At 49.3% G+C, this 21749-nt stretch overlaps 1 protein-coding gene across 16 annotated transcripts in view; it reads right to left on the reverse strand.

Moving 5' to 3' along the window:
- Positions 1–769: 769 nt before the first annotated feature.
- The window catches only part of SCRIB (scribble planar cell polarity protein), a 95770-nt gene continuing 74790 nt past the window's right edge, over positions 770–21749 (reverse strand). For 10 of the 16 annotated variants that reach the window (XM_072327688.1, XM_072327696.1, XM_072327694.1 and 7 more), the window contains 11 exons: positions 21157–21264; positions 19971–20130; positions 18171–18339; positions 17117–17206; positions 16606–16794; positions 12037–12201; positions 11206–11345; positions 10798–10835; positions 10008–10082; positions 5816–5867; positions 770–3091 (listed from right to left, as the gene is read on the reverse strand). In XM_072327688.1, coding sequence (XP_072183789.1) covers positions 2931–3091; positions 5816–5867; positions 10008–10082; positions 10798–10835; positions 11206–11345; positions 12037–12201; positions 16606–16794; positions 17117–17206; positions 18171–18339; positions 19971–20130; positions 21157–21264 — 1347 coding nt within the window. In that variant the 3' untranslated portion in view covers positions 770–2930. The remainder of the gene's footprint in view (positions 3092–5815; positions 5868–10007; positions 10083–10797; positions 10836–11205; positions 11346–12036; positions 12202–16605; positions 16795–17116; positions 17207–18170; positions 18340–19970; positions 20131–21156; positions 21265–21749) is intronic. The other 6 variants (XM_072327700.1, XM_072327699.1, XM_072327697.1 and 3 more) reach the window with 3 other exon arrangements.

The raw sequence follows: 21749 nt of genomic DNA on the forward strand, positions 1-21749 counted from the left end.
TCTCCTAAGAATATGGTATAGAGACATGATCAGACTTTTCTTTGAGCTGAACGTCTGATTGCAACTCTGTGTATTCTGTTAGGAAGTTTGCAAGTTTGCAGGCAATGTATTTTTGTTGACTGAAAAATGAGTTGAAAATTAAAAAAAAAGTAAAAAAAATTAAAAAAAAAAATCAGAAATCTTGAAACCTATTCTCAAATTCCTTCTTTGTAGGGTTTGTGTCTCAAGTGTTTCATCAGTGATAGAGTGGGATGGAGTGCACCTTCAGTGTGTTTGTGGCTTACAGCAAGCCAAGCGGTGCAGCTGATGAGCCAGAACTGCCTCTCCTCCCCATCCTGACTTCCCATTCCCTCTGAAGCTTACAGCCATCAGTTGTAGCACCCCGTTGTGTTGTCTCATTGATTTCCAGTGATAGAAACTACTTTGCACCTTTTTTTGCTGCATGGTGGCTACCGACTCTTCCTGATTGTTACCCATGCTCTGGTACTGAGCCACACCACTTGGGCCATTGGCCACGTCACAGTTTGGATGAATCCGCCCCGATATGTCGTGTCATGCTGTACCTTGTAGGGGCTTCACAGATGTTTCCTCCCCTGTTGGTTCCTATTACACCAGCAGCTCCTGGCTCAGACTTCATCTCCGTTCAGCACACAGAGGCAGGAAAACGAGCGGTGTGTTTGCTGGATTATGGGTTCACTAATAAGGAGAACCGAAGTTTAGAAACTGCAGACTTTGCACGGGGCAAATGGAATAACTCGAGGTTCTAAAACGTAAAGTAAACTTTATTATCCTTGAACCACAAAATAGATTTCTTTGGTTGTACAAATGTCACTAGTTACAGTCTTGATGCGCTAATTAATTTTCCCTCAGAGTCTCTCAGGAGAGAAGGGGAGAGAACCCAGAGCCTGGCAGCGGGTACCAAAAAGGGAAAGGAGAAAGAATCACGTTAGTCACCAAAACAAATCCAAGATTGTTTCCAAAACTGCTCTTGTTAAAAAGCGTATGCTAAAATTAGGTTTCAAAAAGGAAAAGCTCCAATTGCTGATGATGGAAGCAGCCGTAGCGGCAGCTTGAGATATCCGAGTTCCCCCCTTCGGAGCCCTATCAAATTAAACCACGTGGAGTCAGTTCAAATGAGTTTGGCATGAAGGGAGATTCTCAACCATAAAAAAAAATGCATCCAGTCATTCAGCAAATGCATGAGCAGAAGTGCCTGCTGCTCCCAGGCCACGTCCCAGGTAAGGTTCAGCCCTGGCCTTACTGCTGGAGTTCAGCAGAGAGCACCAATGGATCTGGATGGACAGATCAATGACTGCTGAACTCTGATGCCTTTCTCTGTATTGGAGGCTTTAACAAAAGAAAAACCCAAACCAAACAAAATCCATTAAAATAAAAAGAAAAAAAAAGAAAAAAGGAACAGGGATGTTTTAGTTCAGTAGTGGGCAGTAGAGCAGCAGAGACTGATCTCAGTGTTGTGAGCAGCACCAGCCTCCTCCACGTCTGTAGAGCACGCTGGATGCGAACTGTTCACAGCCACTGTTCCATGTGTGGCAGCCAGGAATCACACCCCCACCCTTTTTTCCTTTTTCCTTTTTTCCTCTTGCTTGGACAAGCACGTGTTTGCCCTGTCCTATGCAGACAGGGGCCTGAAGTCAACACGCTGGCAGAGAGCAGCACCGAGTGCTTATTGCAGGTTGTTCCCAGATCCATTCCACCCCGCTGTGCTCCCTGTCTGGTAGGCAGTTACTCCTTCAGACCCCATAGGCACCCTCACAACATCACCTATCATCTCACAGCCAGTGGGACTCACCCACCAGCATCCTACCTGTAAGACCCCATTAGTCCTAACCTGACCCCAGCAACGCCACTTCCTACCCTTCCCCGTTACCTGAATCCTAACCCCCTACCTTATTTGCTGTTTACACCTCCCACCTCTGCCACCGTATCCTAAGCCCTCGCTATTCTGCTCGCTATTGCTGCCGTACACTCACATTGCTATCGTTCCTACAGCTTTTCAACTCCTTTCTCATTCCTGCCCCCATTCAGCTATGATGCGGACAGCCGACAAATACCCGTCCCTGTCTGAACCCAGCAGTGTGAAGTGGTTCACACTATGTGCACACAAAGATGTGTGCCTGGGGTAGATACCTGCCTCCCGGGACAGTCAAACACTGCAGGTAGGAGCAGTTCCCTGCATGGGACAGATGCTGCGCTCACAGAGGCAACGGAATGGAGCTGATGCTTCCAGGAGCTGGCACAGGCTCCGGCTCATTCAGTCTTCTTTTGAGCACACAGGTGTCAGTGTCAGAGGGAGGCACTTCACTAAAATTTCTTTTTTTTTTTCTTTTTTTTGTTCTTTTTTTTTTTTTTTTTTTGCCTCCAAGCTTCCACACACTCCCAAAAGAAAGTGAGGTGACACAGTGTGGGAGGTGGAAGAAGATGCTTCTTGGCAAAAGACTGGAAATTAAATAGGAGTGAAGGCTGGAACTTCCTTCTCATTCAGACCAGAGTAGAAGCTCTCGTATTAACCATTAAACAAAAGATCCAAGTTGAGGAAATAACAGCTGGAGCCCAACACACTCACACTCTATGTTCTCCCTGTCCTACCGCCCCCCCCACCCCCCACAATATTTACAGGCTAACAAACTGCAGCTGCCGTCTGTCCTACCCACGCTTCCTCTAGGTTAGCCATCCGTCAGTCCCGTGCCATCCCATTTGGGGTTAGGACGTGCCCCAGTGCACCGCTGGGTGAGAAAAGTAGGGCGGTTCACAGCCTTAAGGAAGTCGGTTGACCACAACGCTCCTGGGGTGCTCAGTTCCATCCGGAGCCCAGGAGGCAGCGCTATGGGCAGTCTGGTGCTACTCCTGGAGCACGGGAAGTTCAGGAGCCCCATGTTGGGCCATCCCAAAGCCCAGGAGCTTCGGATCGCCTACGTCGGGACTGCGGCCTCCAGGCTGCGCCGGCTGTGTCGGAGTTTGCGTTTGCTGCTGTACAGAGCCATCTCTTCAAGTGCAGATGCAGTTGGTGTCGATGAATCACGTGTTAATAGCATTTCCTCCTCCTCTGGCTGTCCATCTTGCTCCTGAGGAACTGCATAGATAACAGAAGCAATGGATTTAAGAGGAGGCGCTAGGTTTAAGTGCACGACTGGTGCAGTTAATGACAACATCATGTTCTGAGATGTAAATTACAGTAATGCCATGCCCAGAGCTTCTAGGTGATCTGTACCTGAAGTGGCACTCCTCAGCAGGCATCTTCCCAAACACCCAGGATTCACTGACAATGGCACAGAAGTGCCAAACTTTATGAATAATCAGTACCCAGAAGGGACAGTGGGACATGCTCGTGCTCGAAGCACTGCAGTAGTTCCAGCAGAGTGCTGAGTGCTGAAGAGCAGTGTGAGTATTGGTATGGCACTGAGAGAGGTGAGAGCTTTGGTTTTGCTTAATGCTGAAGCTGGAAGACTAAAGTGCTTTCTGTAGACTGCATTTTGGTTCCTGCACCAAAGAGCCTCCCCACAACAGTGGCAGTGCCACAACTGTGGCAGAGCGGACCCTCAGTTAATGTGGTCTGAGGCTTTTCAGGATGAGTTTTGCACCTGCAGTGCATTGAGCTTTCACGTACCCCAGAAAATCCACCCGTTCTGAAAATGTGGCTTGAACAACTTCCATGAAGAATTGGTGTAAAAAGGAAAAAGCTTCATGAAGCCACAGAATTTTTCCTTTTAGTTCCCGAGAAGCCCCTCTGAAGTCTCTGAATTGAGTAGAGAGCCTCAAATACAGAAATCTATCAGACCTGAGGTGGGCAGTCAGAGGTGCTGAGCTGCACTTAATGGCCCACCCCCTGCTCTACAGCCATGCTCATAGCAATGTCCCCTTCCTTACAGTCACCAGGTAGGAGCACTGGTTATGATCCAGAACCCTTCCTGAACTACTTGCGTAGCATCAACCTGCGGTCTGAAAAAGACTTGGAGCCAAGAGAACACAGGCAACCAATCCTGAACTACTGCGTAGCATCAACCTGCTGTCTGAAAAAGACTTGGAGAACACAGGCATCCAATGTGACATCTTGGAAGGGTGCTGGGACTGACAACCAAGGGGCTCACTTTCAAACAAAACGAACTGGAATAAAACGAAGGCGATGGCGGATTTGTAGAGAGATGTTCAAGCTGGGCAGAGGACTCAGTGTGGCTGGAGGGGGGTCACTGCTCTTAGAGCTGGTGGAATTTGCCAAAGGAGCCATCAAACATGCAAGTAAAAATGACCTCACCACAGCAGACTGCATTCTTCTAAAAGCTTTTAAACTGCTCTCAGCCAAAGCTCTTAGTGAAAATAAACTGCTGTGGGACAAGAAGACACATCCTTTAGTGTGTAAGTAAGTAGTTAAAGCAGAGAAAAATCACAGGAAGAAACGACCTGCCCTCACAAAACGCAGCAGCTGTCTGTAGCCGGCTCTGTGTTCCATAACTAACAAGAAAGAAGTGATGACGACTGCACGGAGCAACACTACAGATCATCCCACACTGTGCACTGGTGGAACTCCACTCCAAAAAGGGCATTAGGATCTGACAGAGGTGGCTGGGCAATAAATAACGTGGGAGGTGATGCAGATGTGTATACAGATTCAAGAAGTGAACAACTCTGATATTAACGCCTGTGGTTTATGGAATACAAAACCAAACACAGGTTGCAGTTTGGAGAAGTATTCTGGAAAGAATGACTTTATGCTCCTTTCTTTTATGCTCTTCCTTAAGCAGCTCAGTGTCAGATCATCCCAAGCCTTGTGCTGACATCGTGCTTTTATGCTTCTGCTTGAAGCTCGGGTTCAATATAGGAAGTATGTAGCTCTGAGTTAATTCTGTTGTCATTAGGAGGAGCTCTCTGAAAACACGAGCGCATCTCCTAGAAATGTAATTTCACTTTTTACTGTCAGATATCAGAACAGATGGGAGAAGAATCGAGCTTAGAATGGATCACCTCGAATGAAAACACCCAGATTTTCATTCTGAAGGTTGAACATCTCTGCAGCAGAATCCCCTTTGCCAATGTCCTGTGTATGGATCGGCCACCTGGAGTGGAGCCTTTGCTAAGAGTGATTTGCCAAGATAAAACTCATAACTGAGCTGTGTAAAATAGAAGAAAAACAAACAGCTGCAGAGTAGGCAGAAGGCAGCCTGCATCTACTGCTGAATGAAAGGAAGGCACTATTAAGGAGAAGGTACGCCCTGCTGTGCTCCACTACAGCACCTGGAATGAAGCAGGAGATGGCCTGAGCTGTCTCTTGTGGCTGGGAACACAAACTGCAGCCAGCACAGTAGGAAGAGATACAGAAGTCAAAACTTCAATGAAGTGCTTACTGAGGTGAGGTGCACAGAGCTTAGACCGCGTGAGTCACCTCACTGAGCTCCAGCCAAATGCCCCCCAGTGCCAAAGCAGGACGACCACCTGCACTAATGTCCCTAATGGTGGAGGCCATCCTCTTCACAGCAGCTGCCGGAGGCCAGGCCTTCCCACCCACATTCTACCACCACTCTTCACTCAAGAGCACAACACAAGGTTAGGCATGCTTGTAACAAACACTTCTCAGCAAATTAGCCATTAGAAAGCACAATGCAAATATCCTACCCAAAACTGAATGTGGCGAATCTCAAGGTTTCATTCTAGAATGGACAAAAAAACAAAAAAGGACAATTCTTCAAGCAGCAAGAAAGTGAGGTCCTCAGGGCTGACTCCACAGTCGGGCTGAGAAGAACACTCTAGAACCATGGATGGGACATAAGCAGTACAGAGGAGTCTCCTTTGGCCATTGGCTTACCTGAGTTATTTCTGTCCTCGACGTATCTGAGGTCATCAGCTGCATCAGGCGACTGGAAAGAAGAAGAAATGAGCTTTCACCTCTGTAGCAGCAGTGCCAGGTAATTTCCCCCCCAAGCCTACGATGCACTACAAGAAAAGCTTTTGCCTCAAAGGCTCTGGTGGTACAGCAGCCACAGCAAGGCCCTCACATTCAAGTTTGCTGCTGCAATCAAGCAGCCCATTGTCTGAAGCTTGAGATGCCTGCCCACCACAGCCCTCCTATTTGTCTGGGGAGGGAGGAGGGAATACTAAGTGACAGGAAAGGCAAAAAGCACGAAGGCTGTTAAAAAGGAGCAGAAACACGGGAGGGGACTGATGACACAGGACAGTGATATTTCCTTGAGGGTCCTGGATCCCAGTTCTGCACCTGCGCTGCTCTCAGGCTTCTTAGGCAAAATCAGTGGGTGTTTTTTTTCCTTAATTTAGTTGTCTATGGAATCACAGAAGCGTTAAGGTTGGAAGAGGCCGAATAGATTACCAAGTCCAACCCCAACCCATCCCCACCATGCCCACAAACCATGTCCACAGGAGCCACATCTCCATGGTTCCTGAGCACCTCAAAACTTCTGTCACCACGGCACCCACCTCACGCATCATTGCACCTACACTGCCTGTGGTGTTAGTTCTATCTGCGGTGTATTTGAAGAAGCCCTTTCTATTGTCCTTGACCCCTCTTGCAAGGTTAACCTTACAGCCTTCATGGAGTGAAGATGACGCCAGCAACCAACCAGAGGTGCCTGTAGTTCAGCAGATCAGAGCAACACGGCCATGTGAGAACAACACCTTTGGGCATGGGACAAAACTTGTGATGTGGCCTGAAAGTCGCTGCTCACCATGGCATCACAGAACTGCAGGGGTTGTAAGGGACCTCAAGAGATCACCACATCCAACTCCCCTGCCCAAGCAGTTCCCTCCAGTAGGTCACGCAGGTTGGCGTCCAGTTGGGTCTTGAATATCTCCACAGATGGAGACTCTACAGCTTCTCTGGGCAGCCTGTTCCAATGCTCTGCCACCCCTACCATAAAGATGTTCTTTTGTGTCCTAGTACAGAACTTCCCGTGTTTGAGTTTAGGCCGTTACTCCTTGTCCTATTGCTACAGATTACTGAAAGGACCTGGCCTCATCCACCTGCCTCCCACCTCCCTTTAGAAATCTATAAATACTGATCAGATCCCCACTCACTCTTCTTTTCCCCAGGCTGAACAGACCCAGGTTACTCAGCCTTTCCTCATTTGGGAGATGCTCCAGGCCCTTCATCATCTTTGTAGCCCTCGGCTGGACTCCTTCTAGGAGATCCGTGTCTTTTTGGGGCCGGGGAGCCCAGAACTGGACAGTTTTCTATCAGCCTCGACTGATACTTGCAGTTATTCCTTCCCAGGTGCAAGACTCTACACTTCCTCTTGTTAAACCTCATCAGGTTCATCCCTGCCCAACTCTCCAGTCTGTTCAGGTCTTGTTGAATGGTAGCACAGCCTTCAGGTGTGTCAGCCACTCCTCCCTGCTTTGTATCATCAGCAAACATGCTGAGGGTGGACTCTATTCCTCCATCCAGGTCATCAATGAAGATGCTGAACAAGACCTGACCCAGCACCAAACCCTGCGGAACACTGCTGGCTGGTTACAGGCATTCAACCAGACTGCGCCGCTGATGACCAACGTCTGAGCTCTGCCAGCCAGACAGTTCTCAACCCACCTCATCTATCCTGCGCTTTCTAGGTTTCATAACAAGGATGCTGTCAGGTCACACAACATCCACTGCTCTCCTCCCATCTACCCAGCCAGTGACGACATCACGGAAGGCTGGTAAAGCACGATTTCCCCTTGGTAAATCCATATTGACTACGCTTGATAACCTTCTTCTCTTCCAATTGCTTGGACATGGCACCCAGAACAAGCTGTTCCATCACCTTTCCAGGGACAGAGGTGAGGCTGACAAGCTCATAGTTCCCCAGATCCTCCTTCTCGCCCTTTCCAAAGACTGGAGGAACACTGGCCATCTTTCACTCCTCCCTCTTGCCAGGACCTTTCAAAGATGACAGAGGAGTCATGTTCAGCCATCATCTCTGCCAGTCCTCTCAGCACACGTGGGTGAATCCCACTGGGGCCTGTGATGTGTGTGCGTTGATTTTGGCTCTCTGACCAGATCCACCTCAATCAAAAAGGTCTCCCTTTCCCCAGACTCCCCCTCTTACCTCCAGGGTCTGGGATTCCTAAAGGCCAGACCTGGCATTACAGACTGAAGTAAAGCAGGCATTCAGAATCTCTGGCCTGCTCGGTGTCCCTTGTTACCACCTCATTTAATAGGGGACCCACATGTTCCCTAATCTGCCTTTTAATGTTGACAAGCTTTAAAAAAACCCTACTATTGTCCTTTACCTCCTTTGCAAGGTTTAGTTCCAAGAGGGTCTCAGCCTTCCTCATTGCACCCATACAGGCCCTGGCAACATTCCTATAGTCTCCCCATGCGGAAAGGCCCTTTTTCCACAAATGTGGAAATGTGGACTTTCTTCTTTTCTTTCAGTTTATCCAGGAGCTCCTTGCTCGTCTGCACAGGATGATAAACTTGTCCCGAGCCCTCTTTGTTTTGCTCTCACAGAAAACTTAATCCAGCTGCACGTAGTGCTGTGAGGACGTAGGCATCCAAGTACTCTGCATCTGTTCATCTACTGTTCTTCATTTGCACTCAAGACTTACCTGAGCTCAGCACTTCAGAACTACGCAAACCGAGCCTAGCACTGCAGAACTGCACAAATGTTTCACAAGAGCTCAGTATTCATTTTAATAATGCCAAACTCTTATAAAAACTCTGGCCACTGTTGATCCAAATCTTTCTTTTGGAGAGTCATCTTGTTCAGATCAAGAACAGCAAGCAGGAACTTTGTGTTCTTGTGGTAGGATAAAAAATGAAGGCTCTGTGCACTTCTGTAGAAAGCATTAGGGAGTTTCACAGCTACAAGAAGTGCCAGAAGCCCTCCTCCCACATCAGCTTTGCCTATTTTGTGCGAGAAACAACGTTGGTGGAGGTAGAAATAGAGGGAGATGATCATAGTCCAATTAAGTGCCTTAGAAATGAATGCATGTAAAATGCATGCTCTTCACAAGCAGCAGAGTACAGGGAGCTGTGACAGATCTGCCACGGTGCAGCCCAAAAGTAGCGCACTGATCCAAAGTCAGCGCCATCTGTGAGGTTATGGCTGGGAAGAAACTCAGCCTTTGAATGAGCTGCGGGAGGTCCAGACGAGCTGCCTGGTAACACAAAGGTGCAGCCTTACCCTGCAGAGGACCCCAATTCCTCCAGTGAAAGGAGTCAGCCAAGAACGGGAACTGAATAATGTTTAACTGCTGAGACTCCTCAAACTAGAGCTCTGATAATGTGGGAGGACACCTTGTAGACACCTCCTGACAGCAGGTTGTAGTCCAGCATGTCAGTATTTGCTGGCTCTCCATGCACACAACGAATGTAACTGCTGGTATCTGCTGAGTGCGCTTCATAGAAAGCTTAAAAAATCCTAAGATCCCATCATCTGCTCAAACCACCTGCCACAAACGCAGTCAGCTAACGGCCCACTCAGATACAAAACAGGCAGCACAGAAATCACAGAGAACGTCACTGAAACGACAGAGCAGCTCGAATGAGGTTTTCTCCTCCCACCAGAACTTTGTTAATGCACTTATGCCCACAATATGATTACTTCACCATTATGGTAACATCTACAGCAGAGCTAAAACTAAGACAACTCAGCACAGCTGCTTCTGGGGAAGGCTGCCGGATAATTCCAGCCTGAAGTTAACATCAGCTCCCATTTGCAATCTGTTGGCAACCTTTTCCATAGCTTCCCCTTCCCTTTTGGCTCTCGTATTTCACTCGTAAACATTTCAGGATCAGTTAAGGTGAAGATGTGGTCGCTTTGTATTTGCAAAGGCTTTGCCATCGCTTTCAAAACCATCCGGACCAACTTTTTAACACCTGACCGACAGTGGCTCCCCAGTACAGCACGGCCAGCTCTCATTGCCCCATACATGAGGGGGACCCTGATTCCTCACATCATTCAGCCTCTGCTCTGAGGGTCGTCACTTCGTATGCAGCACTTCCACTAAGTCAAGCCCTGCCCAATCCGACAGCAGGCAGAAATTCAGCATGCAGTGAATACCTGGATTTCGTAAACAGGTTTGGAGGAAGGAATAGCAGCAAATTCCCGGTAGTCAAACTTCTTTTCAGACATGGACTAGAAGGGGACAGCAAATGAGAAGAAAGAGAAAAGAGAGAGTGAGGAGAGAGGAATGGATGGACACGCAGCAGCATGCTGGGTGATCTATGGAGAGTTAGGAGCAAAGCATCATTCACGGTTAGTGTCAGTGGTGTCTGGATCCGGCCTCTGGGAAAGAAGGCATCCCGGGGACACTGGGACGCTGTATTTGTCCATCCTGCTGCCAGGGCAGGTGCTCCAGGTTGCACAGAAAACACAGCGTGCTCCAGTGAACTGCACATACGCACCAGCTCAGGTAAGAACAAGATTCCTGACTGCTCCAGCACAGCTGGCACTTAATTCAGAGCTGGCTGTAGTGCGTGACCTTGGGCAGAACCGCATCTCACCATTCTGCTCTACCAGTTTTGGCAGTTCTCTGCAGCAGTGTCCTGCTGCGCTCATACAGCACTTACTTAGAAAAGTAAGATGCTGATCTCAGCTTTTCAGTTTTATGCTACTGAGGAGGAGACAAGAAAACAGAGAAATGGAGAACAGACACTGCTGCGTATTTGTCAAAAAGGAGATGCCTCTGTCAATGGGCAGAGCTCCACGCAGCGCCCTCCTCACAACTCTGCCTCAGGCTAAGCACTGAAATGGGGGCTTCAGGGCCCAGATGCACGATCCACACCCAAAGTGAGTAACTGAGAAACCCCGGGATTACAAAGAGAACAAAAGCAAGCAGGATGTGTCATACCAGCCTTCCTGGTGAAGTGACGTTCCTGGGGCTGCAATCTGCAAGAGATGAGATGAAAACACTTTTTATTGAACGTCTGCATAATATGCAACACACGGGCCTGTCCCTTCCATTCAGCAGTTATTTAAGCGTGATAAAAGACCACGCTCACAACAGACACTTTCAAAACAAATGCCTCCTTCCTGTCTTTTCAACTCTGCTCTCCTTTCTCAGAACCACCACTTCAATGTTTCGGTCTCAAGTTTTCTGTGTGTCAGGAACATAAGTTTCCTGTGCTGAGAAATCTCACGTGCCCAAGCAGGCCCTTCCAGGCTCAGCTGAATGGAGAAACTGCATCCCGCACGTCTGCTTTCAAGCAAGTTAACCTGGAAAAGCATCAGCTCTTCCTCAGAAGCTGCTGTACGGTACCTTCCAGTGGTGTCGGTGATGGGGTAGGAACGGGCGAAGGTGACTCTGTCACCTGCTCCAGAGTGCTGCGCTTCTTTCCCTCCTTGGACTTGGCAATGACCATTTGGGCTTTAAGAGCATCCTGTTCAAGGGATTTCATCCTGTCTCAGAAAGGGGGAGGGAAGGGAGGAGAAAAAGACATCAGATATTGCTTTCTCTGTAAGAGATTAATGCCCTCTTCTGTGCCCAGCAGCTGGACCGCAGTCAACCAGCTGAGCGCAGAAAAGCCAGATGAACCCTTGGCTCCCCATAGCAGGCAGACTTTCAGAGCAGGAGAGAACAGCTCGGTTTGCTGTCATCAGCCATTGCTGTCCTGAAATGCACACGTTGTCACGTGTGCTGAGCAGAGCCTGGAGCTCAGCATCAGCCCACTGAGATGCTGCAGGCCTTCCCAGAGCTGCCGTGTATGACAGAGAGCAATTCAAACTGAGGAACACGGAGGGGAACTGCCAGGGCTCAACGAGTAGCTGAGTTTTCAGGGTTTTACTCTTCTCTGTGTTCCAAAGCGTGACACACTTTATCCCTCTGCTGCCACTGGGACATTATGAATCACCTCTGAAAAGAGGGGGTCGGCCCTCAGAAACGTCAGCTCCCACCCAACCAGACAGACCAGTGTCCCCCCATCATCATCCCCACTGACTGCCAGCAGTCCGCGGTACCTTAGGGGAATGAACTCCAGCACCACTGAATCCTCCCTACCCCGCTAAGGACACACAGCTGGGAGCACGGTGTTAGGATGGGGGACACAGACAGGACGGAGCATGCAGCTGGCAGGGATGGGGCTGTGCACACCTGGATTGGTTTCCTGACCCAGGGGTTCTCGAGGCGTGACTCTGCACTGGACTAGGCATCTGAGCTGGCCTGGCCCCGGGAGCAGGAGCCCATTGCCGGGACTGGTACAGCTTCCTGGCCAGATCCTGCTCGTACTGTTTAATACTGTCTTCAAGAGTTGAGGATCTGAGGAGGAGGAGGAGGAGGAGGAAGAGGAAGAGGAGAAGGAGAAGGAAGAGGAGATGATGGTAATGAACATCACAGCGGACAAATACAGGGAAAGAAAGAAACAGATACAGGAACATACCCTGGCAAGGAGAAATGTGTGTCTGAGAAAGGAGCAGCTATGATTACAACAGGCTCCTACACGTGGTCCTTCCCAACATCAACTGCTGCGGAAGGAGCAAACCTCCAGAGGGCAACCTGGGATGACGTACCCAGAAGTGCTCATTTCACAGCCTGCATGTTTGGAGGTGGCCCTCCTTACGTGCTGGGAGGACTGGAAGCATCAGCAGACCAACTCAAAAGGCTCAGCAATGGCTGCAAGGAGGCGTGTGCGTGTGTAAAGCTGACTGATGGAGTACAGAGTATGAGTGCGTCTGTGTGCACTTCATCACCTCCATGTGCACTGCACACTTATACACATCCGACCATCTGTTAGCACCTTTGTTTGGTCATTGTAAAATGGGATCACAGCGTACGCTGAGTCAGAAGGAACAAGGAGCACCGAGTCCAGCTCCTGACTCCATGAAGGGCAACGTGAGTGTTAAACCACATCTCTAAGAGCATTGTCCAAGTGCTTCTTCAGCACTACTGACAGACCTGGAACCACGACCACCACCTTCTGGTGCAGAACCTTGCCCTAATCCCCAGCCTGTTCCCCTGACACAGCTCTGTGCTGTCTCTTTGGGCCCTGTAAGAGATCCTAAGTTGGCTGTGGGCTGCCCCGAATGAGCTGCAGGCTGCCATGAGGCCTCCCCTCTTTCTCCTCTAAGTTGAACACATTAAGTGGCCGCTCCTCATACATATCATAGAATCACAGAACAGCTGAGGTTGGAGGAGACCTTAAAGATCATCTAGTTCCATCCCCCTGCCTTGGGGAGGGTTGCTAATCACTACATTAAGCTGCACGAGGCCCCATCCAACCCTGCCTTGAATGCCTCCCGAGATGGGGCATCCATAACTTCCCTGCGCATCCTGTTCCAGCACCTCACCACCCTCTGAGCGAAAGATTTCTTCCTAACATCTGAACTAAATCTCCCATCTTTTAGCTTAAAGCCATGTTCCCTTAGCCTGTCACTATCAGACGGTGTAAAAAGCCGGTCCCCCTTCTGCTTATAAGATCCCTTCAAGTACCGGGAGGCCACAACAAGGTCTCCCCAGAGCCTTCTCCAAGCTAAACAAGCCCAGTTCCCTCAACCTTTCCTCACAGCGGTGTGCTCCAGCCCTCTCATCACCTTTGTGGCCCTCCACTGGATGCACTCCAATTTCTTCCCCTCTGGTCCTTTAACCAACTTTGTTGTCCTCCTTTGGGCACATTCTCATGTTTTTATGTCCTCCTAATACAGTGGAGCCCACGTGCACCAGGCAAAGTGAGGCCAAACCAATGCAAAATGAACAAGCACGCTGTGAAGGGTCTGTTTGCCACATGCAATCTCAGAGCTGAGTGCATCCAGAAAGGAGCATTTCCACATTGGGAAAACCAGAGGGATGCACACAGACCTTGTTGGGCTGCTGCTCCTTCTCAACATGTGCCTATACCCCCTCAGTCCCCCCCTTCTCGGGCCACAGATGTCAGTATCTGTGTGTGCTGAGAACGCCCATGTAGGACGTGTCCTCCCGTGTCTCTCCCAGCAGAGGATGGGGAGTGGGTGTGTGGTGGTGGGGGGCACCGCATGTCCTGGCAGGGCACTGATGACACAGGGAGAAAAGGGAAAGCCCAAGGTGGTGCGAGTTGATGGGGTCACAAGTGACAGCACACAGACCAGAGAACTGGAAAGAAGCAGAAGATAGAAGATTAGAAAGGAAGTAATAAAATCATGCACTTAAAGAAAATACAGGTTAGTGAGGCTGCAGCCCAGCCTGCGAGGCAATCCTCCCCGCACGGCACGTGGGGAAACACGACGTGAGTCCTGGCTGCCACCACGTCACTATGCTGCAGGAGGTGGATCCTGAGATGACCACAGTCGTGAGATCCATGGCAGAAGGGACAGTCTGTCCTGGGACTGGAGGAGCTGACTGTGGTGACTGATCCCTGCCACTATAAGTCAGGCCTTAACACCACCCAAGGAACAGCAGACGCTTCTTTGGGAGCTGAATTAAAAGTCCACCTTGCTACCAGAAACAAAATGGAGCTGAGAAGCTGGTCTGCAGAACTTATCCACTGAACACTGAACCTGACAAGTGAGAAACTGAAAAGCAGGGCAGCTGCAAAGGGCTTCTTGGCATATTTTCCCTTAGCTCTAAAAGGCTTTCCCTTCACCAGCTGAAAATAAACCAAAAAAGCACCATGTTTAAAGGCAAGAGACTGAAGATTGAGAACACACTGATCTCTGTTCTGTCCGCAGTGGACAAATATACTCTTCTCAATGCTGCATATTCCACACTCACAAACTCTCCTTCAGCATCACTGCACTCCTGAGCAGCCGGCATGCGTTCAGTGCTATGAGCAGAGTCCTTGCAATGGCTCTGTCATACTTCTCCACTTCTATCTACCACAAACAAGGGTTTTGTTATGGCATTCCTCAGACATGCTCATGTTCAGGCTTAGGAGAGATCAGAGCTGACAGAACCTGCCCCGTCATCTGAGGGAAGATATGCAGGACGTGCAGGCGTGAGGGAGAGAACAGCCCAGCATTCCGCCTGGGAAGCGATGGTTGATCAGTCCCACTTCTCAAAGCAGAGTGATGCTGAATTCCAGGCGGGGAAGCACAGCAGCCAACTTCTGTTTTGTTGGAGCAAATACAACAGTGGAGGTTGGCGTGGTCATTTTTTAGTTTGTTTTTTTCTTTAAGACACCGAACATGAGCAGCAGCTCTACAGAAAATGCCATCTCCGAATGTGCCTGCGGTACTTAAACAGCGCCGTATTCATGTACAGTTTTTAATGTATTTAACGTTCACAGCCTTCCTGTGAGACACAGTCGCTGTTACAGTCTTCTTGCAGTGCGGAGACTCAGAGATCTGACCAAGTTCATAAGGAACCACGTGCCAGAGACAGAAACTGGATCTGGGATCAGACCCAGACCAAGTTCTCCCAAGCAATAGTCTGCAAGCACTCATCTGTTGCCCAGAGATGTGGTCGATGCCCCATCCTTGGGGACTTCCAAGGGACCAAGCCCTGTGCACGTTCCTGTTCATTGCAGGGGAGTTGGACCAGATGGCCTTTAAAGGCCCCTTCCAACTCCAAGGATCCCATGATTCTATGACTCTTTCTGTGACACCCACCCAGCTTCTCATCCTGTAATAAAAGGCCGATGCCTCTTTTACGGCAAGAACTGCCGACAAACACCCTTCCTTACACACGTACTGTTATTGGAAAAGGGTTTTATCCCTGGATTAATGTGAAAATACAGAACTTTCATTTGCAAATGAAGCCTCCTGAAAAGCCGTGACACAGAAACCGCAGGAAGAACATCAGCTAGAACAGGAGTGGGCAGCCACAGACAGCAGGGAGGAAACCTGCCAGACCACACTGCGGTCGCTGCTGTGCCTGTCTGTTGGCATTCCCATCGCTGGGGTGCAGGCAAAGGAGAGATGGCTGAGTGCAGATTCACTCAGGTTGGAAAGGACCTCTGGGGGTCACCTAAAACCACTCAAAGAAGAGAAAAAAGCAACAGCCGAGACAGACCAGGCAGAGGAATCACAGCAACGGAGCTGGAGGATGCCAAGAAAGTGTTTTCCTAAAGGGAAAGAGCCTCAGGAACTGCAAACCTGAGCTCAGCACAGCTCTAAATAAGTATAAGCAAAACCATAAGCAGAGCTGTTGTACGATGCAGGAACGTGGCACCGTTACGATCCACGTCTCACCTCAAACGTGAAGGTTTTAGGTGTTAACAGAATGCACAGCAATCCCTCCAGCATCACGACTGAGCAGTCTGGCCAAGGTGAGTCATGAGCTGCTCTTCTAAAACCTCCCATTCGGCCTCCCCAAAAAGAACATTTCGGATTTATTTTGAGTGCCCGAATGCTCTTGTAGCAGACAAGAAAGCTGTAAGCAGTTACAGCAGCAGCTTGACTAATTCTTTAAGAGGAATCATACTACACAGTGAAGGCCTGGACTGACTTCCAACCTAAAGCTCTACGCGTCACACAGACGCGTATGGGCTGCTTCTTTTCCATAGAACCTTGCTATCTTCAGGTCTCTGCAGACACAGTTGGAATATGGGACATCTCACTTACACGGCTGGTCAGAAGCAGACGAGTTCAGCCAAGCAGTGGATGCTCTGCACTGTTTGGCTGGAAGAAAGGCGCAACTACAACCTCTGCAAACATACGGCATAGGGAAAGTTCTTTGCTCCCCATTCGAGCACCCTGGATTCATCCCTGAACTGGCCTAGCAAAGGGAACAGAGAAGCTCGTTCTGTCTCACCGTGCTGCCCTCCACATCGCTCGCTTCTCTGCCTCCAGAGCACGACGTTCTGCTGGGGAAAGTTCCTTCTCTTGGCTGCTCAGGAGCTCAGGACTCTGCATCCTCAGTCTCTCCTGGTGCCGCCGCTCCGCTTTGGCCGTCCGCACCGGGGCCAATGCGTCCCCTGTTGCAAGACTTAATGGACTCAACCTGGGCAGAGAGAGAAGCAGTGAGAAACAGGCGGCCCTCATCCACATCAGTACTGCCTGCTCTTCTCAAGGTGTCAGTAAGGTGATGACCAACACCCCCAGACACTGTTCTGCACCACCAGGTCCAAGGATGTCATCTTGAGGGATGGAAGAATAACGCAAACACGGAGGTAAATTGCTGCTAAGAAGTTTGGTTTTTTCCAATTACAGTTTCATCTTCTCCACAAAATCCTTCCTTTTACACTCTGCATTTGTTAAAAAGCAGGAGCCCTGTGCTCCATCACCTGGCATCTCTGGGCCAAGTACGCTGCCCATCCACTTACCCAGTCATGGAGTTTGTTCTCTGTTCAGGCTTCATTCCTTCCTCCAGTGAGTTCCTCTGTGAGCTGTTGTTCTCATTCACCTCTGAGGACCTAAACCAGACGAGCACATCAGCCAGCAGTCCCACAGGCTGCCGTCCCCAAGGAATGTTCAGAATAGATCCACACCCCAGAACCCAACACAGTTGTTTGAAGACACAACCCATAACGTTTTTTTCCCCATTACTGCAAGCGTTTCCTTGTTCATTTGGTAACAGTTCATGCTCCCCAGCTCCCATTACATGATGGACAGCCTGGCTGCTCTCAGCCTTTTCCTTTGCTGATGTTGGATATGCATGAATGTTACCAAAGGCTGATCCTCCTGTGCCGTAAGTGAATGCATGTTTGGGGCAGGGCCTCAAAGTAGTGATTCTCTAAGCAGACATTCTCCACGCAGCTGCCTGACAAACTGAAGATGTTCACTCAATAACCAAACCACTGCACATCACACCAGCTGACTGTAAGCCAAACAATCCAGCTTTCTACAGGTGGAGGCCTCCCCAGTTGTTGAGCCTTAGCTGGCAGTCGGAAAGCTCATATACGTTTGAGCTTTCATTTTTACTACTCATGTTTATTTTGTTTAAATCCCAGTCTCAGTATGGCAAAAGAAAAAATATTCCAAGACGCATCCATTCAGCCTATTCTACTGCATCTCCTTTGTCCAAGCATAAATAATAAGCAATTGGAAGTCTTTTATGTGAGGCTGCCTGTCTCTGCACAGATAAGAACTGGGAACTGAAAGCTGGACTCATCCTCAGAGCTTCCCAGTGCTAAATTCGCTGCTGGCTGAGCAAAGTAACCTGATGGAACCAGCCTTGCAGTCCCATAAATTCCCACTTTTCATTATCATTATTAATGATTTTCATATCATTATATATTTCTGAAAAGAAAACCTGAGAACAGAACTGCACGTGGCACGTTCCTACATCCAGGAGAAGGTCGTGTCCAACCCTCTTCCCTGACCATCACTGATGCCGACACGCGCGAGCGGCACTGAGATGCTGCTCCATAGCCTTACCGAGTTGCTGGAGCCTGGCTGCTCCTTCCATTCAGCCTCTCAATCTTGTACTCGACTCCTTCAATGATGACAGTGGACTGCATGCTCATCTCAGGCACTTGTTTTACCATCTCGTCCTCTTCCGCTTCTTCCTCCAACAGAAGGGTGCGTTTCTGCTGCAGTTTTCGAGCTGCCAAAACAAGACCGACTCATCTGACACCGCATTAAACTCCATTAAATCCCCAGGGATGCAGACTCCAGGCAGGACCTGATGCTCACCATCCCTGCAAGTCTGTGTTGCTTTAAGTCTGCCCTCTCCTTGACACAGCATTTGTTTCTCCTCCACTCCACCAATGCTTCAGATGCAAAAGCTCCTCCCCATTCTTACAGTCCCGCTCTTACTCAGCAGGGGATCCCTCCCTCAGGTGGACCTCTTTATTTTAATCCCAGTTCTTGTGACTAGAGGTGACATCTCTCCCCATCTACCACACTTGGCAAGTCTCAAAACAAGCTCAAATTCAAACCTGAAACTCTGCAGTTCTCCTTCCCGCCTCGACCTTTGCATGTAAAGAATGTGATGCACCCAGAACATTTTGCATGCTGGAGATGTGATTCTTTCAGCCACACCACATTAAAGAAACTCCAAAGGACAGACACAACTTCTTTTCCTCACCTTCCTTTCTACCTGCTAGGATATCTGCTATCAGCTTACTCTTATCTTCAATTGCACTCACACTCCTGAAACTAAGAATGCTTCCAGTGCTTCACACCAATTCACAAAAAGCCTCTGAACGGGAACATGGGAGGGAAGGCAGGAAGAGCAGCTATATACAGAATGAGAGTCAATTCACAAAAGGAATTCTACTGCAGTCTTTGTGAGCAGCAGTGAGTCGCAGCCCCCACAGCCAGGAATTTAATCCCACCTGTATTTTCTTAGGGAACGAGACCAGACTTCACTGAAACCCCCTTCCAATCCAATCGCTGTAGTTCCTCACTGAACCCCCTTCCAATCCAATTGCTGTAGTTCCTCACTGACCTTTAAAGCGATTTCCAAGCAGGAAGAAACTGCACCAAAGACTACAGCAGTCATTTTCCCTCCTGTGAAAGCACTGCACAAAATCAGAGCAGTACGCCAGGAAATGAAAGCTCTTCTGTCACATCCTGCACAAGGATATCACAGGCAATATCACCTGCATCCCTGCAGGACTGCACCGGGATATAATCTCCTGCTAATCAACTTTGGCATCTTATAAAGAAACATCACCACGTGCCGTGGCTCTGTAAAACTGTTTTCAAGCATTTATGAATTCCAGGAAACCCTGACCCTGTAGCACCACCAGCTGTGCATGCAGTAACAGCACAGCAGCCAATAAAATCCTTCATGTTCACCTGCATCAAGCCATTACCAGGCCTTACAGAATCACATTACAGCTTAGGCTGAAAGGGACCCTAAGGATCATCAGCTCCAATTCCCCGCTATGAGAGGTGGTGGCCCCAAGCTGTGCCAGGGGAGGTTCAGGTTTGATGTTATGAAAAGTTAATTGTGAGTGGTCAGGCACTGGAACAGCTGCCCAGGGAGGTGGGGTGTTCCAGAAGCATGGAGGTGTGGTACTTGGGGATGTGATTAATGGGCATGGAGGGGATGGGTTGGGGATGGATTTGGCAACCCAAAGTCTTTTCCAATCCTAACGACTCTTTAACTATTAATTACCACCTACAAGCTTTTGCAGGTGTTGGATTCCCAGCGTGTGTGCTCTGATGCCTCCCACAGAAGGTGGTTTCTTTCACAGGCCAAATTTCCCTACACAGAACGAAGCATACCTTCCTCTTCCTTCATTTTCTTCAGGTCATCTTCTCCCACCAAGGAGACACGTTTGGGAGGTTTATCCACCTGCTGCTGCTTCACCTCCACCTCAAAGTATTTCTGCCTCTCACGGAAGGATCGCTGCTCAGGGCTGTGCAGTCCGCTCTGCGATGGCACCTGTGAAGATCCACAACGGCACCGCTCACAGAGAGACCAAGCCAAGCCCCAATGTGAGCCCTGTGCCTCAGCTATGTGCTCCACAGCACCTCCTTTCCCCTTCCCCAGTCCCCCCATGTGCCTCCACTGGGATCCTTTCTCCATATCCAGAGTCCCAAAGGCCTGAATCCTCTCTGAAGTGCTGTCCCGGCTCCTGCTCCAGCCATCAGACCTCACCTCTGGGGCAGGTTTGGGTTTCTCTGTGCTGGTCTGACCAGGACATTCCCAAGGATGCTGAGAAACGGGGACACACTAAAAGGATGGTTTTCTGCCATCACTTCTTCCCCACAACCACGGGTCACCGACGTCACATCAACTGCAACAGTCAGGGACATCACTTGGAGGAATGGCAAATTTACCTCGAGTTTAATTCTAAGAAGCAGAAGCTTCACAATCGAGAAAATAAATCCATGCTTAACAGAATAAATAACAGAATACCAGAAGAACAGAATTACAGGGAGTAAAAGAAATGGATCCACAAAATCCCTTTGTGAACCAGAAATTAGGAATTGAAAGGGCAAAATGAGAACTGCCAAGAATTATTACGTATAGGACTGTGTTTTAGTTATAGAAATAAAGATGAATCACGGGAGGAGAGAAAGAGACCACCTTCAACTTCAGCCTCACCTCCAACCAGGATGCTCTTGGAGCAGATGCAGCCCAGCCCTGTGGCTTGGAAGTTCAGTGGATCTCTTTGTATCAGAACAGCAAGGTTAAGACAAAGAGCCCTAATGCTCTGGGAGAGCAATGCTATGAAAACCAACACGGTTTCAACACTTTATGGGCAGGTCTCTGCAGGGCGACCACCTGCAGTGTAAGCAGGCACCAAATTCCAACGAGACCACTGCACATCCACCCCTCAAAGCAGGTCCGTATAAATAATAAACTAGTTGCTCTCCGTCTCCTTCCTACCCTCACTTGCAATGCTCCACCTTCTCTCTGTGTTCCGCTGTGTGGGTGATGTTGCCCCCAACCAGCAGCAGTTACCTGCGTCTCGAGCAGAGGGTGTGACAAGGGCACGGCTGCAAAAGTCTTGTATGCTTGCTTGACATTGATGGGAATCTCATCGGGAGAGGGTGGTGATGGCGGCTTTGGCTACGGCGACAAAAACAGAACATAAAACAAAATCACAGTTGCTATAAACAAAAAACAAAGCGTGGGGGAAACACTTCAAACTTCCCACCCTGCAAAACCTGAGCAGCGCCGTATGGGAGGGACAGCGACTGCAGCCGCGTGCAGAAAGGAGAGCAGTGCACCGTGCACGTGCTGTGTGCAGCAGCACAAGCATCACAGCCCCATTTCATTTCCTGGCTGGTGGAGGAACGATAGTTGTGGCGGCGCAGATCCTCACCAGCTTCACCTGAATTTTGTGACCGACCCCTCGGCCGTGGGGCCAAACCAACGTCATGGTGCTAAAGGATCTGCGCCCAATTCAATGAGCACGCACCCATCTGAATCGATGGGCTTTTGGAGCTGGAATACAGTGACGTGCAGTTGACTCTCAAACACTTCTTTGAACTGAAAAAGACAAATTCAGTCCGCTGGGAAATGGGAGAGAAGCGCTGGCCTTATCCAGTGTT

The sequence above is a fragment of the Excalfactoria chinensis genome, chromosome 2 (genome assembly GCF_039878825.1).
Source record: "Excalfactoria chinensis isolate bCotChi1 chromosome 2, bCotChi1.hap2, whole genome shotgun sequence".
In the NCBI taxonomy this organism is placed as follows: Eukaryota; Metazoa; Chordata; class Aves; order Galliformes; family Phasianidae; genus Excalfactoria; species Excalfactoria chinensis.